The sequence below is a fragment of the Chrysemys picta genome, chromosome 13, assembly GCF_011386835.1.
Source record: "Chrysemys picta bellii isolate R12L10 chromosome 13, ASM1138683v2, whole genome shotgun sequence".
NCBI lineage: Eukaryota > Metazoa > Chordata > Testudines > Emydidae > Chrysemys > Chrysemys picta.
This window is the reverse complement of record NC_088803.1, coordinates 44,859,211-44,874,206: the sequence shown is the minus strand read 5'-3', so window position 1 is coordinate 44,874,206 and position 14,996 is coordinate 44,859,211. Positions and strand designations below refer to the sequence as shown.

The 14,996-nt window shown below is 40.5% G+C and overlaps 1 protein-coding gene across 10 annotated transcripts in view; it reads right to left on the bottom strand.

Annotated features, from left to right (window-relative positions):
- GNAS (GNAS complex locus) overlaps positions 1 to 14,996 on the bottom strand; it is a 246,184-nt gene that overhangs the window by 42,940 nt on the left and 188,248 nt on the right. For all 10 annotated transcript variants that reach the window (XM_042858388.2, XM_065566102.1, XM_042858387.2 and 7 more), the window contains one exon: positions 13,368 to 13,465. In XM_042858388.2, coding sequence (XP_042714322.1) covers positions 13,368 to 13,465 — 98 coding nt within the window. The remainder of the gene's footprint in view (positions 1 to 13,367; positions 13,466 to 14,996) is intronic.

Genomic DNA, 14,996 nt, shown 5'->3' with positions numbered 1-14,996 from the left:
ATCACACTAAAAATAGCAGTGTGGTTGCAGTGACATGGGCAGCGGCTTGGGCTAGCCACCCACGTATGTACCCAGGGGGTCAGGCAGCCAGCCCAACCTGCCACCCTTAAGTTTGTTTGGGGATGTGGACCATTACTTTCTAAGCAATGAACAGGGGTAGGGATGGGGCTCCAGTCACCATCTATCTGTGGTGGTGATCATCTGCTGTGGATAAGGTAGGATGGCCTTGTGGTTAAGGCACTGGATCATCAATCAAGAATTTGGACTTTATTCCCAGATTCCACACAGACTCCCTGCGTGGCCTCGGACAAGTCACAATCTTTTTGCTTCAGTATTCCATCTGTAAAATGGGGATAATAATATTTCCCAACCACCCAGTGATGTTGTAAGGATATAGTCATTCATGTCTGAATAGGGGCCATAGAGCCTCTGTCCTGTTTGAAAGAATATTGAATGTGACACATCATAAGTAGCTCACAGAACTGTGTCAAGGGATGGGACTCAGCCACCAAATCAAAGTGGTACTAAACAAAGAGATTAAGTTAAAAATAGAGCCATTTTAATAAATACTAGGAAAAGGAAGCAAGGCTAACACAAAGGTGGCCCCATTAAGCCAGGTATTACCTGTAAAGGACTGACTTTCAGCAAGGAGACCCACTGTTTATTGGCAAGAGTGAGAGAGAAGCTTGTAGTGCAGTTACTGTGGAGGAGGATTATCAAGTAGTAAACTTGGGGGTCTTAACTGCCTACCCTTCACTACTGGACAGACTCACAGAAAACACACACAATAAAAACATAGGTTAAAAATAAAGAGTTCCAACACCTTGACAAATTAAAAATAAAACCCTCATACATCTGTGCCTGCTGGCTTTTTATCAGCTCGTGCTATTATGCAGAGTTATTATACTGCACTCTTCCTGCTAAAGCAGTTAAAAACAAATGAATTTTTAAAAATTATTATTCATAAAGTTCTCCTGGAGTTGCCTGGCTCATTTTCAGGCCATCAAAGTAGCTCTGCTGGTGTTGAATTACAAGAAACGTGTTCTACTGTACCTACACTGGCAACCTCCTCTAGCTTTCTCCTTCTCTGAAATGGCAGACAGCAGCAGAAGAAAACATAGCAAGGCATTCAAGCAGGAAATAGCGTGAGAACAGGCTCTCTCACGCTACTTCCAGCCCTTCCTGATGTTGGAGGAGTGTGAAATGGCTTGCGAATAGCTTCTCTCACACTATTTCCTTTTCCACTCCAGTCAAAACTAGGAAGTGTCAGCTAAGAGATGAGCACAAAAAAGCACAGTATTAAGATGAACCAAAACTCAAATTGTAAACAAGGTATCCTAGGCAAGCCAAAGCTAATTAAACCAGAAATTCAAATGTTTGGGAGCACAGTTCACTGCTTAGAATTGTGTAAGGTAAGTTCTATTCCCAAGCTCTGCCTCTCACTTGCTATAGGCCTGACCCAAAGACCACTGCAGTCAGTCATCCCATGGATTTCAATGGCCTTTGGATTAGGCATTATGGGATCCTGAGCAAGTCATTTAAATCCTTTGTGCCTTAACTGACTGTAGGGTGACCAGATGTCCTGATTTTATAGGGTCAGTCCTGATATTTGGGCCTTTTTCTTATATAGGGTCCTATTATCCCCACCCCTTGTCCTGATTTCTCACACTTGCTGTCTGGTCAGCCTAACTGACCCTGTAAAAGGGGAACACAAGTTATTGTTCCTATCCTCTCTAGGGTGTTTGTGAGGCTAAAAAAGAGAGGTCCTTGGATGAAAGACGTTGTACAAGTGCTAATTATTATATTACTATAAAAGAGCTCATGTCTGTTCTCATTTATAAAATGGTTCATCCATCTCCAGTCATAAATGAAGCTTCTCTGACTGACATCAGCTCTAAGAGTTCATTATCGGGTACAGTTTTAAAAGACTCCCTGAGCATGATCCAAGTAGCCATTAAAATGGTCACCAGACTGGATGGAGTCTGGGACTAGAGTTTGAAAAACCTTCCCCAATTACCTCAAAGGATCAGAAGTCATGGCAGATCTATGAAGTAGCCTGTGGTTTAGCTGCTACACGGGCTATTTCTAGTATTACACATACGAAAACTAAGCTAAAAGAATACTATGAAAGTTGCAAAGTCCAGCACTCAAAAGCTAGGAAATGAAAGAATTATGGTTGCCGGTGCAACCCTAATTTGGCCTCCTTGTATATATGCGTTATGATATAGTCATTAATTACACGATCGCATAATATTTTTTCACAGGACTTTGCCTAATTCGGAGCACAGGACAGATGGTGCTCACTTCATGAGCATCGATTCAATACTTTGTTTTTTCCTCATTGTTCAATGTGTGGTTATATTTACTGCACACTTTTCAAACCCGGCTGCACTGAAAACAGAATTAATTTCCTCGTGAGCTTTTCTATGGTGCTCATCACTAAGTCTTTCACAAACATTAAAAAAAATATTTTCACAACACTCCTGTGACATGAGTGGACATTATTAATCCCATTTTACAGATGGTGAACTGAGGCACGGAGCGATTAAGGGCAAAACTATCCACTAATTTTGAGTGCCCAATTTGAGATGCCCAGGAAGTGTTTTTTCAGAGTACTTAATGTTATATAGAACTTTATATGTTCAAAGCACAGCTCCCATTACTTCAGTTGCATCTATGAGCATTCAGCAAATGAGACCCCAGGGTCTCTAGTTGGGGATCCAGAAAATAGAACATAATTAGTGATCACGTGTGAAAAGTTTTGCTTATGTGACTTGACTAGTATCACAGAGGCTATGGTTATGTTTACACTTAAAATGCGACAGCAGCATGAGCTGTGCTGCTGTAACACTTCCATGTGTGTAGACACTCCCCACAGTGACCATTGCTGTAGTTAATCCACCTCCCTGAGTGGTAGTAGCTGGATCAACAGTATTCTTCCATCACACTAGAACTGTCTAGACTGGGACTTAGCATAGCTACATCTCTCAAGGGTGTGGATTTTTCACATTCTTGAGAGACACACAGCTTGTCTACACTGACAATTTACAGCGCTGCAACTTTCTCGCTCGGGGTGTGAAAAACCACCCCCTGGAGTGCAGCAAGTTTCAGTGCTGTAAAGGGCCAGTTTAGACAGTGCACCTCCCAGCCCACCGTGGAGGTAGTTTTTTTAGAGCACTGGGAGAGCTCTCTCCCAGCGCTCTGCTGCGACTACACAAGCCACATTAAAGCGCTGCCGCGGCAGCACTTTAACGTTGCCAGTGTAGACTAGCCCATAGTTATGCCAGTGTAAGTTTTCAATGAAGACCAACCCTGTGTCTTCACTGCAGATTTATCTTGAATTATCTACACTCAAATGAATGTCGCTTGAGTTAGCCTAGCTTGCGTTAGTGGCCACATTGCAAGTAACACTTGGCTGCACAGAATGGACTGGATTACCGCACAGAACGATTCTATTAGCAACACAGAGTGATTGCATTAAGCAGCTGACAAGCTGTGCCAACTAGCTCAGCGTTTCTCAAATGTGGCCACTAGGAGTTTTTCTTGTGGCCACAACCTCCTGGGCAGTGACTTGGGGGAGGGGGGGAGGGGCAGTGGACCCTCCTCCAGGGCCACCAGCACGGGTTGGACCCTGACCCCTCGTGGAGCCACAAGCACCAGAGGAGTAGGTAGCCAGTTGAGTTCCCATCTTTACAGGGGCAGTGAGGCTCCAGCTTTGGGCTTCAGCCCTGGGGTGGCAGGCAGAAGGCTTCAGTCAAGGGGCTTTACCCCAGCCACGTGGCAGCAGGTGCTGTCAATTGGCTCACCACCACCCCCGCATCGCCACTGGCCCTAGCTGTCTCCCTACCCACCTCCCCATCCAGGGCTTAATTTGTCCCCTGACTTTCCAGGGTTGAGTAAGACTGCTGTGAAAATTGATATTTGTATGTTTGTTAATATTACTTTTCACAGCCTCCCAGCTAGCTAGTAAGTCTGTGAAAAGTGATATTAACAAATATCACTTTTCACAGAAGCAGAGGTACTAGCTAGCAAGTCTTTTTAAAAAAGAAACCAAAAAAGCAAAAGCAGCAACAAAAAAAAGACAAGAATGTGCAAAGCACCTTATTTGTGTTTGTATTCTGTTTAGATCCAGTAAAGAAGAGAGACAATTGTATATTATGTTTATTATTGAGCCTGCAAAAAGAAACTCTACCTAAATAAATTTGGACATGTATATTTATTTGTTTTTCCTAAAGTTAATTAAGTATTTTAGCAAAAATTGTCAGAGTGGCCACCAACAAGAGCTGCAAAAAGAACAGGAGTACTTGTGGGTGGCTGCACTCTGAGGCCACCAAAAAAATTGTTGTGAGAACCCCTGAACTAGCTAGCTGTGGCCTATACCTCCTGATGGGCCAGCCAACACAACATTCAAGCTAAGGGTTTTTGTGCGTGCACGGGACTCAAGTTAGGATATCAGCATAGGGTTGCCAGGTGTCCAGTCGAAAAGGGAACCTGGCAGTGTCCGGTCAGATGTACTGACCGAACATTAAAAGTCCGGTTACTGCAGGGGGTGGGAAGGGAAGGAAGTCACCCAGCCCTGAAGTGGTTGCTCCTGTGGCAGCACGGATGCATCGGCTTTGGCCACAGGTGGCCCTTTCAAGGAGCATGGTTTGCAGGGCTGCAGCGGAGGACAGAGTGTGGGGGCCCATGGTGAGCTGGGTAAGGGTCTCCCAGTGGGCATGGAATGTTCCCCAGGAGGGAAGGAACACAAGCGGCTCCACCAGCTAGCGCTTCCCCTGTCCACGCTCTCAGGCAGCTCCGGGGCAGGGAGGGCTCAAGCAGGCAGGGAAGAGGGCTGCGGGGCAGGTAGCACAGAGAGATGCGGGGGGCAGCGAGGCAGGAGAGCCATGTCCTAGCTCGTCAGTGGGGCTGCCTGGCTGCTCCCATGCAGCCACAGGGTTCTTCTGATTTGCGCTCCCAGGCAGCCTGCTGGAGCTGGGGTTTGCAAGTCCCTGAGGAATGCTCACGCTGGAGCTGAGGGGGGAGAGCAGCGAGCGATGGGAGGAGGCTGGGAGAGGAGTAAGTAGGGCGTTGGGGAGAAAAGTCAGGGCAGGGGCAGGGCTGGTTTTCAGACTCCATGTCAGCAGAGAGGAATTGAGAGCACGGGAGAGATGGGTCTCCGCTCTCAGTTCGGGTGCCTGAATCTCACATAGCCAATAGCAACCCAGAGGGGCAGTTGCTCAGTTCTACACTGACAAATGCCCAGTGCAGAGGGAATCTTGAGGGAATTTAGCTGCTGAAATCTGAGAAGTCTACTGAGTGCAGTAGAACCTCAGAGTTACGAACTGACTGGTCAACCACACACCTCATTTCGAACCAGAAGTACACAATCAGACAGCAGCAGAAACAAGCAAACAAACAAAAAGCAAATACAGTACTGTGTTAAATGTAAACTACTACAAAATAAAGGGAAAGTTTAAAAAAGAGTTGACAAGGTAAGGAAACGGTTTCTGTGCTTGCTTCATTAAAATTAAGATGGTTAAAAGTAGCAATTTTTCTTCTGCATAGTAAAGTTTCAAAGCTGTATTAAATCAATGTTCAGTTGTAAACTTTTGAAAGAACAACCATAAAATTTTGTTCAGAATTACAAAGATTTCAGAGTTACGAACAACCTCCATTCCTGAGGTGTTCGTAACTCTGAAGTGCTACTGTATGTGCAAACTGCGTTTTTTCAAAGACTTATACCAGGGGTCAGCAACCTTTTGGAAGTGGTGTGCCGAGTCTTCATTTATTCACTCTAATTTAAGGTTTCGCGTGCCAGTAATACATTTTAACGTTTTTAGAAGGTCTCTTTCTATACGTCTATAATACATAACTAAACTAGTGTTGTATGTAAAGTAAATAAGGTTTTAAAAATGTTTAAGAAGCTTCATTTAAAATTAAATTAAAATGCAGAGCCCACCGGACCGGTGGCCAGGACCCGGGCAGTGTGAGTGCCACTGAAAATCAGCTCGCGTGCCGCCTTCGGCACACATACCATAGGTTGCCTACCCCTGACTTATACCTTGGCCAAGTTTGGGCAGATTTCACACAGACTCCAAAAGTCATATCCCTGACAAAGGCCATCTCAAACAAATTTGAAGTCCCTGCTGTAAAGCATGGGGGTGGCTAGAACTTTTCAAAAAAAACCTCCAACTTTTTAATTTGGGCAAAACAATGCATTTTCCCCTAGTCTTGCTCTTGGAAATGGCTGAACATATTGGATCAAATTTTCCTCAAAAAATTCAGCCAGAGGCAGACACTTGGCATGCAAAATTATGAAAGTTTGGCCAAGTTATAAGCAACTGAAAACATGGTCTTAGCATGGGAAGTATCTGACAACTTCAGTAACAACTGGTTTTAACAGCCCCATCTATAATAGCTGAGCCCTAAAACATTAAAATGATTATTCAGATTAGTTTTAGGATTGTGTGGAATAAGATTGCATTTGACTAAAAACATTTGCTATGTATATGGCACATTTTCTTTCGTGGGTTTAAAAAAATGTTAACAATCTGTGTGGACAACTTGATTAGTCAAAAGTCTCCCCATGAAAAAATGGTAGCAATTACTGTAGTTTGATCCTTAAGCTCCTAGACCATAAATTAACATCTTAATACATTCCTTTTTTATATATATTTAGATTCTTAATGTTTCCTATTGTATCCAGTTTCACAAAGTAGAATATTAACTCGTTCACAAATTACAGCAAAATTAATGGCCCTGCTGAATTAACTTGATACACTTGTGTTCTGGAACCATGTGGTTTTGGTAATATATTTAAGACAACAATCAGTGCAACTTGTATTTTCTGATAACAAGACAGCTCTCCAAATGAGATGATGCCCCTTAACGGATATATTCCTTATAAATACAACACAAACTGCAAGTTAGATCGATGTAAAGACTGCCTTGAAAATTAGTGAAAGGAAGCAGTCTGATTAATCAAGAGCACAGCATCAAGACAATGCATTACAGTAGAACCCAGTTAATCCACACCTCAAGTGTCTGCATGTACAAACAGTGATCTCCCCAGTTCTGAAAGATTTAACAGCAGAGGCTGTAGTGAGGACTCATATTACTAAGATTTCACTACTTTTACAAAATGCACTGCGGAATATTGACTAGTACACTAAGCATTACAACTATTTTAAAATAAACTATAAATGTCAAAATCAAAGAAGAGAAGATCAAGATTTTAAAGGTATTTTGGCATCTAACTGAATCTTTAGGCACCTAAATACTTTTACAAATCTGAACCAAAACAATTTTGTTATGTGTTTGTACAGTACCAGGTAAAATGTGGCCCTCCCCCCACAGGTGCTACCTCAATACATAAAATACACATTGTTGTTGTTATGTGATGATTATCATTGTTTTGTAGCTGTGTGGCTTCACTTGCCCATTAACCATTACAATTCAACTGATAGTTCACAATGGCTATCCCACTCATTAATACAATGCAGTGAAGCTTTATTACAAGACAAAACCAAATTCAAGCTACGGAAATGTGCCTCTGGTGCTGCAAACAAGTACTGAGGCAGTAAAATGGAGACAATGAACCTTACATTCTTTAATATTAAATAGTAATGTGTATCTTTGAATAAAAATGCAGTTTTGTGCGCTTCACGGACTAGATAGGAATGCTGTTAAATCATCTATCATTGCTTTGAGTTTTCTGTATTCTATATCACTAGCCAGAAATAATGATAAATATTACAGTGCAACTTCTGTAAACATTTCTATTTTTTTTCCAAATGTGAATCTCTCGAATATTCAAGGACAAGGAGTCCTATTTTCCTCCTCAATATAGTTCCCTTCTCACATATACAGAACATCCCATATGGAGTGAATCTGATGAAAGCTCCCAGACCACACATCTTCTAAAAACAGAACTGAAAGTAACTAGTTTCTAAGTCCAGTTAAGAGAAGGGAAACAGTCTCCTTCCTACTCCCCTGAAACTGCAAGCATTAGTAAGCAGGAAGTACAGTAAAGCTCATGATGAGTAGAGGCAGCTACTCTTTCAAAATCAACAGGGATGCCTCTACGTTGACAAATTTTATTTACTCTCAGCAAACCTGGGTATAGTTTCAAGCTGCAGAACTGGAAGGGGGGGTATTAGAAGTGTAAGTGAGGGACAGAAGACAGCAGAAGAGTTGTTCTTACAGTTAAGGTTACAGCCTTGTGCCTCCCAAGTAGTTCTATGTAAATTTCATCATAAAGTGTATTTGGGTGGTGGGGAGGGGGGAAGAGAAAGAAGGAAAGAGGCATTCCGGGTGCATTAAATACGTAACCTACCATGGAAAGATGCTGAAAAGTTTTTAAACAGTTAGGATAAAGTAACTATAGGGCTTAGCTGCTGGACATGCATGAAAGAGAGATACTATTCCAAGATACTGATGCCTAGACAATACAGTGAAGTGTGCTCTAAAAATATGACTGATTAGATAAGGGATGGAGCTTCTTGCACGGAAATGGGAGAGGCAGCTAGGATAAGCACCTCTGCTCTACACATGGGTGGGCTCTTCTTGGTCTGTGAAAGAGTGAGTCTGCACATCCCAAAATCTCTTGCTTTTCAACATGACTTAAGACTAAAAGTAACATCAAAATTTAAAATATCTCTGGAACCCTCTGCTGGAAAATAGCTATTCTTTCTCTCAATATAGAGAATCAACTTTCCTCTTTTTAAAAAAACAAAACAATCCAGACCTCTAAAAGGAGAAACAAAGCTATGCAGAAGTAAGCCCAGCCAACTCTTCAGATTTTTCCACTTAAAAAAAAAAAAGAGACGAGAGGGGCCAAATTATTTCACTTTTTAATTTCTAAAAGAATGAAGGTCAATCTAGGCCATGGGGCAGGGCTTAGTCTTTCCATCTTGGCAAGTTACGGATAGGCAGATGGATTCAGTGAGAAGAAACAGAAGCCCCAAACCGAGGAAAAATAAAGCTCAATTCACACACCATTACGCACAAATTGCTGGCTTGAGGTGTGTCTCACCCTAGTACAGAAGGCCCACCTCTCTGTATCATTTTAACCTCCATTGTGCCACTGTGCAAGGAGGCATGCCCGTGGAGAGACCATGCAGGTCTGTCTCCACGCTCCCTTTGCACTGCCAAGAGGACTACAGCTCTGGCTCCAAATCAGCAAGTATGAAAGGAAAGGGAGGAGTCAGAGTCTGCCCCCCAAAATGCATAAGAGGGTTCCTGGAGGGGGCAGTGGCTGGTCTGCTAGCTCACTGGCTGGAACAACAGCCATGCAGGGGCTGGATCACAGCCTGCCCATTGACTGAAGGCAGATGCCATCCTCTCAACCTCCATTCTTCCTGCACAAAGGCTTTGTGTGGGCTTTGCACAGGGATGGGTCAAGTTCACCTTTGATAAGCAACATTTTGGAACGCCAAATAAATACATAAATTCCAAGTTGATTTCTTCACTGTTACTTTATAGAAAGACTAAAAAGCTTGGTTTTAAACAACTTATGAAACCCAAGTGTCCTGTATCTTGCAAACCCTTTTGTACATTAATACACTACCTGCAAGAGTGCAACCATGCTTATTAGTAATCTATATATAAACATATATAAATAAAAGAATTAGACTGCTCCTGTAAAAAACAACAACTATGTATTCAGCAATACATACTTGGAAGCAGTCCTAGTGAAGAGGACTATGGTAAAAAGTAATACACATTTATAAAAAACCCAATCAGCGTTAGAAGTTGATAATTGTCAATTTCTATCAACAAAATTGTATAAATTTAGAGTGTGAGTAGCTCAGAGGAGACAGAAGTCACGGAACATTTTAAAAAAGATTAACTTTGAGGAGCAAAAAAACTTCATGGAAACTGCATTTTGAAAACAAAAGATGATTAATAGATTTTTTTTTATTTAAATTCAATAATGCCCATTTCTTGTTTTACTCTGGCAGTTTTAGAAAGCAGAAAGCGTTTAAAAACCTTGGATATTTTCTCTGAACAAACTGTCCACTTAGGTTTCTATTCTACAGTGAAATTACTCTTCTAACTCCCGTTACCATTAGTAATGGTTGCTTTCACATTGAAACCAAAATAACCCTCAGTGGTGGAACTTCTGTTTTGTCTTTGGTGGGTTTCTTTTATTAGTTTGTTTTAAGTGTGGCCATTGGATTAATTTGAAGATAATCAGTCTGTCATTATAATTTTGCTAAAAGTAATTTTTGATATTTTTCTAGAAGATTCAGTAGCAATGAGGTATGCTGTGATTTCAAAGCAGAGTTAATTTCTGAGCAAACATTTTCCCCTTTGGTTCTATGATACTAAAATACTGAATAGTGCAGTATCAAAAAGCACCAAAAGGAACTATGACTAACAAGGACAAAATTCTTTATAAAAAGAACTACTAAAACGTTGCAACAAATTCTAAGTTAAAAAACAATATAAACTTTGAGGTTATATAGAATAAATTAAAAACAAATTGGACAATGAAAAATAGTCTAGAAAAATGTCAGTAATTTGTCACCAATGGTCAGGTTTTATTTTTGGTTCAACAACCCATGCTGTAAAAATCAACGTTCCACTAGATGGAGCAGGATGGTAAAACCATCAAAGGCCATTCCTGCCTGCTGACCCAACACAAAGTCCATGTCCAGGAATCATGAACGATTGCAAAAAATATTTTAAATTTTCTCCCGAATTTTCATCTTAAACATAAGATAAAACTGTTCTCCCACTCCTGTACAGAGCAACATGACAGAGGGAGTCCAAGTTCCTAATATTACCTACTTCTGCTAGCAGAAACAGCAAGGTAAGCAAACACTACCAGAAACATGGTTTTTACTAGTTCTGTTAGTAAGGACAGGGCAACACTTTAGGCCACAGTGTTACACATCAGACTCAAAATCCCAAACACTTAAATATTTCTTCTTGTGCAGCAAATAAACTTACAAAGAAACCACTTTAAGTGGCCACATAAAGGACTAGAAAAATATCAGTAACCTAGAGGAGGGTGGTCTAACTGCAGGTCAAACAAAATCGTACTAGAAACATTGTCATAACTTTACAGTGGTTTCTTAAGACCCAGAACCCATGCAAGAGTCATGGTAAGCAGTCTCTTTATAGCCAAGATAATTTTAGACTTACTTTTGGTCTGAGGTAAACAGAGACATAAAATCATATTTTACTTTATCTAATGTTCTTAAACTTGTGAAAGACCCAGTCCTAAACACAGTCTCAAGCACTCCCAACCGCTGATCGTTATATGAAATGAGATGCAACTGTTTCCCCAATCACAAAATCTTGCTTTTGACTTCTACCAAAAGCTAAAGAGAAAGATAGACTCCAATATTCATAGATGGTACCTTTTACCTATAATTCTTCCAAATAAAAAAGGTTTCATTATGCACTCAAGAACTAGATGTTCTGGTGGTCCCTTCTAGCCTTCAACTCTAAGACTATCACTAAAGTATAAGTAATCTTTATAGAAAACAAATATAGTAAAACTACCAAACTTCTGAACTCTGCTATGAGTAAAGAACTGCAGATTTGCCTCCAGTCTCTTAATATCCCTATAATTACACTGCTCTACAGCCAAAATGCTCCTGAAATAAATGTAGTCAAACTTTACTAATTCTGGGTCACTGAGAACGAAAATGATGCTTAAAATTGTTGATTGGCTCTAGTTTTCAAGATATGCTATTGGGTCAGTATATACGACCCTTGACTTGGGAATGGCGGAGGATAAGTGAGTTATAAAGGGAAGGAATCTCAATTTAAACCAGAAATGACTAATACATCTTTGACTGGATCTATGAATAAATCTATGACTGGGTTTGGACAGTACTTGCTTTTTAGGCAAAACAATGAATGATGCAATCTGAAGCAGGTATTGCGTCATACATTATATGAATTGCATCATGTTATTCCTAGAAGTCATGGATGATGCAATCATAACGAAGCTTACATCACTCTGCTGAACAAATTGCCCTATATCAGCTCTAGAAATCATACAGTGTCGTGCTCTCTTATTTGTCAGTGTTTGATTTTGCAAAGGGACACATGACCTTTCAAGGTCCCTTCCAGTTCTAGGAGATAGGATTAAAAAAAAAAAAGATGCTTTGTACTTGTGTGAACAGTGCAGATAACTTCTGCTATGTTTGTGGTTAAGTGACTTTTGCATCACAAAAGCGCAATATAACCACTATGGTTAAGAAAGCCTATCACCTTTATTTTGGCTGCAAAATTGGAGATCAGGACAAGAGGTGGGCCCCACGCATATGCTGCAACACTTGTGCAACAAATCTTCGCCAGTGGTCGAACAGGAAAAGGAAATCTATGCCTTTTGCAGTGCCAATGATTTGGAGAGAGCCACCAGATCATACCAGCAACTGCTACTTCTGAATGGTGCCTCCAGTTGGGAATACAAGAGACAAGCCAAGAAGCGCCAAGTAGACACTGAATAGGACTAAACTATGTACATAATAGTTTTTTTCCTTTTGTTTCATAATAAATTTTATTTATATAACCCTTTTGCTGATTTTTAAAGTGTTACATAAACAGGACAGGTGAAATATCATGTAAAGCAACCATAAACACATGAAGAGACCTAGGTTTACAATTTATGATTAAAACTCTACTATCTACACAATATACACAGACATAAAATGTAAAAACTTAAATATCTTAGAAACAGTAGCCAATCAGTTGTTTTAATTGTCATATTTGAATTCAGCACATCAAAATACATAATAAATAGCACATTTTATCTCTGAAGCAGACGACTTCTCAAAAATTGTAGACCAGTGTTATTACTCTACATAGTAATATTAATATGGGAGTGGAGTGATTCCCATTCTGAAGCGTGCATTAACTGTGCATCAAGCCGCTGCTGGTGGCTCCACCACCTTCTTTCTAGCTACTAAATTGCATTAAAAAGCTACAAATAAAGTAGATGTTCCTCCCAGTCTAACTTTTCCACATAAACAATTGCTGATGCCTCAGGGATTTTATTTGATTGCCAGTGGAAAAGGAAGTGGGGTCCAAGTGATTGTCACTGGAAAGGAAGGGGACTGGCTTTCAGACACACTATTAAGACACAGTTTATCTCAGGAAAAATTGAGTGGCCTGTCAAGACTGCTTAAAGGGATCTCCAATGTTTGCAATACAATTTTTCTTTATCATGTAAAGACTACCATTAGCTGACTAATTTTAGTGGTCCCACAAGTGTCTGATTAAGACAGGTTTCACTGTATAGTAAACATTTATTCTTTTCATGGGATAGAACGTGTGTGTCAGGAAACAAAGTGCATTCTATCATTTGCAAATACTAAAATTATAGCTATTGACAATATATATATCAGAACAGAAGTTCTACTTACTACTGTGCACAATCAATCAATTGATATTCATTAGACCTCTCGTAGCAGGCTTTCACACCTTCATCTTGCCAAAGTGTTTTTGTATGTTCATAAAACTCCTGAAAGCAAAACAGAGGGGGGAAAAGTCAGCACGAAAAGGAGTATGTACATATAAAGAAAAACAATTATAAATGTTTTATAATCATGAGAAATGTAACATGCTTAGTGCTAACTTTAGAGCACAGCTAGATTTCTGCACCATCTTGACTTTATACAATCTGATACACTGTCTCTGAACTGTTTTGTCTGTGGGCACAGATCATGTTCTCATACATGTACAGCTTTGAGCATATTGTTGGCACTTCTCAATAAGTACCACTAACTGTTTGGCAAAGATGGCTTCTCAATTTCTCTCTTCCGCCAACTCTTGGTATTACCATCCCTGTATTACTTAGTTCACCATTTTCAGGGGCTAGCACATTTACATTGCTGAGTGCCAAGTATTCTCCCACTCCCCCATGCATACGTACCTGTAATTCTTATGGAAAGGTAGAGACCATATCCCTAATTTTAGACACAAGATGCAGAGGCTCAACAACAATCTAAAATAATTTAGAACTCTTGGGGACTCCACAGGGCATGTGACCTAAGGGCGTACAGTGGAGTCGCATCATAGGCGCATTTAACTTACGCGATTTTAACTATACGTGCTCGGCAAAACAAAAACAAAAAAGAGAAAAATAACAATTTAAATACTGTACCTGTCGTGCGGGCGATTCTGTCTGCCATTCCACTCAATGAGCGTTTGACTATACGCGGTTTTCACCTTACGCGCTGACTTCATAACCTAACCCCTGCGTAAGATGTGACTCCCCTGTACATAGAATATCACCACCTCTGTCAGCTTCAAACAACAACAAAACTCCAATTCACAGGAGATGACTGAGTGGGGATCTAGGTAAAATTTTCCAAAAGCACTAAAGTGACCATTTTAAAAAGTGACTTAAGTGCCTAAGTCCTGCTAACTTTCAATGAGGTGGGCTCTCAAGTGCCTATGCCACTTCTGAAAATGGGAACTAGGCTCCTAAGTGATTTAAGTGCATTCAAAAATGTGATCCCCCTAATATAAATCACTACCTGCAGAGAACAGGAACTTTCTTCTCCACCAATAGATCCACGCCTGAAGACTACAAAGCTCAAAGGTTTCAGAATAGCAGCCGTGTTAGTCTGTATCCGCAAAAAGAACAGGAATACTTGTGGCACCTTAGAGACTAACAAATTTATTTAAATAAATTTGTTAGTCTCTAAGGTGCCAAAAGTACTCCTGTTCTTAAAGCTCAAAGGATGTCTCTTAAAAAGAACATTTGCTTTTGTAAATAGTAAGATGTCAGGAATAAAATCTCACAGAAATACCTCAACCAAAAGCCTAGATTCGGAGGAGTAAGGGGTGGGAAAAGAGGTCATAAAAAGTAAGGTAACAGAAACACACTTCTGACATCTGTCCCCCAGACCCTCAATATCTACAAGTAACAGTGGTGGGACACTAGTCCAACCTACTATATTCCATAATTCGACAGTCTGAATTCACACACACTGCATCAGGGACATTTCTCAAATCAAAACAGAGCATGACCAATACATTAGTAAAAT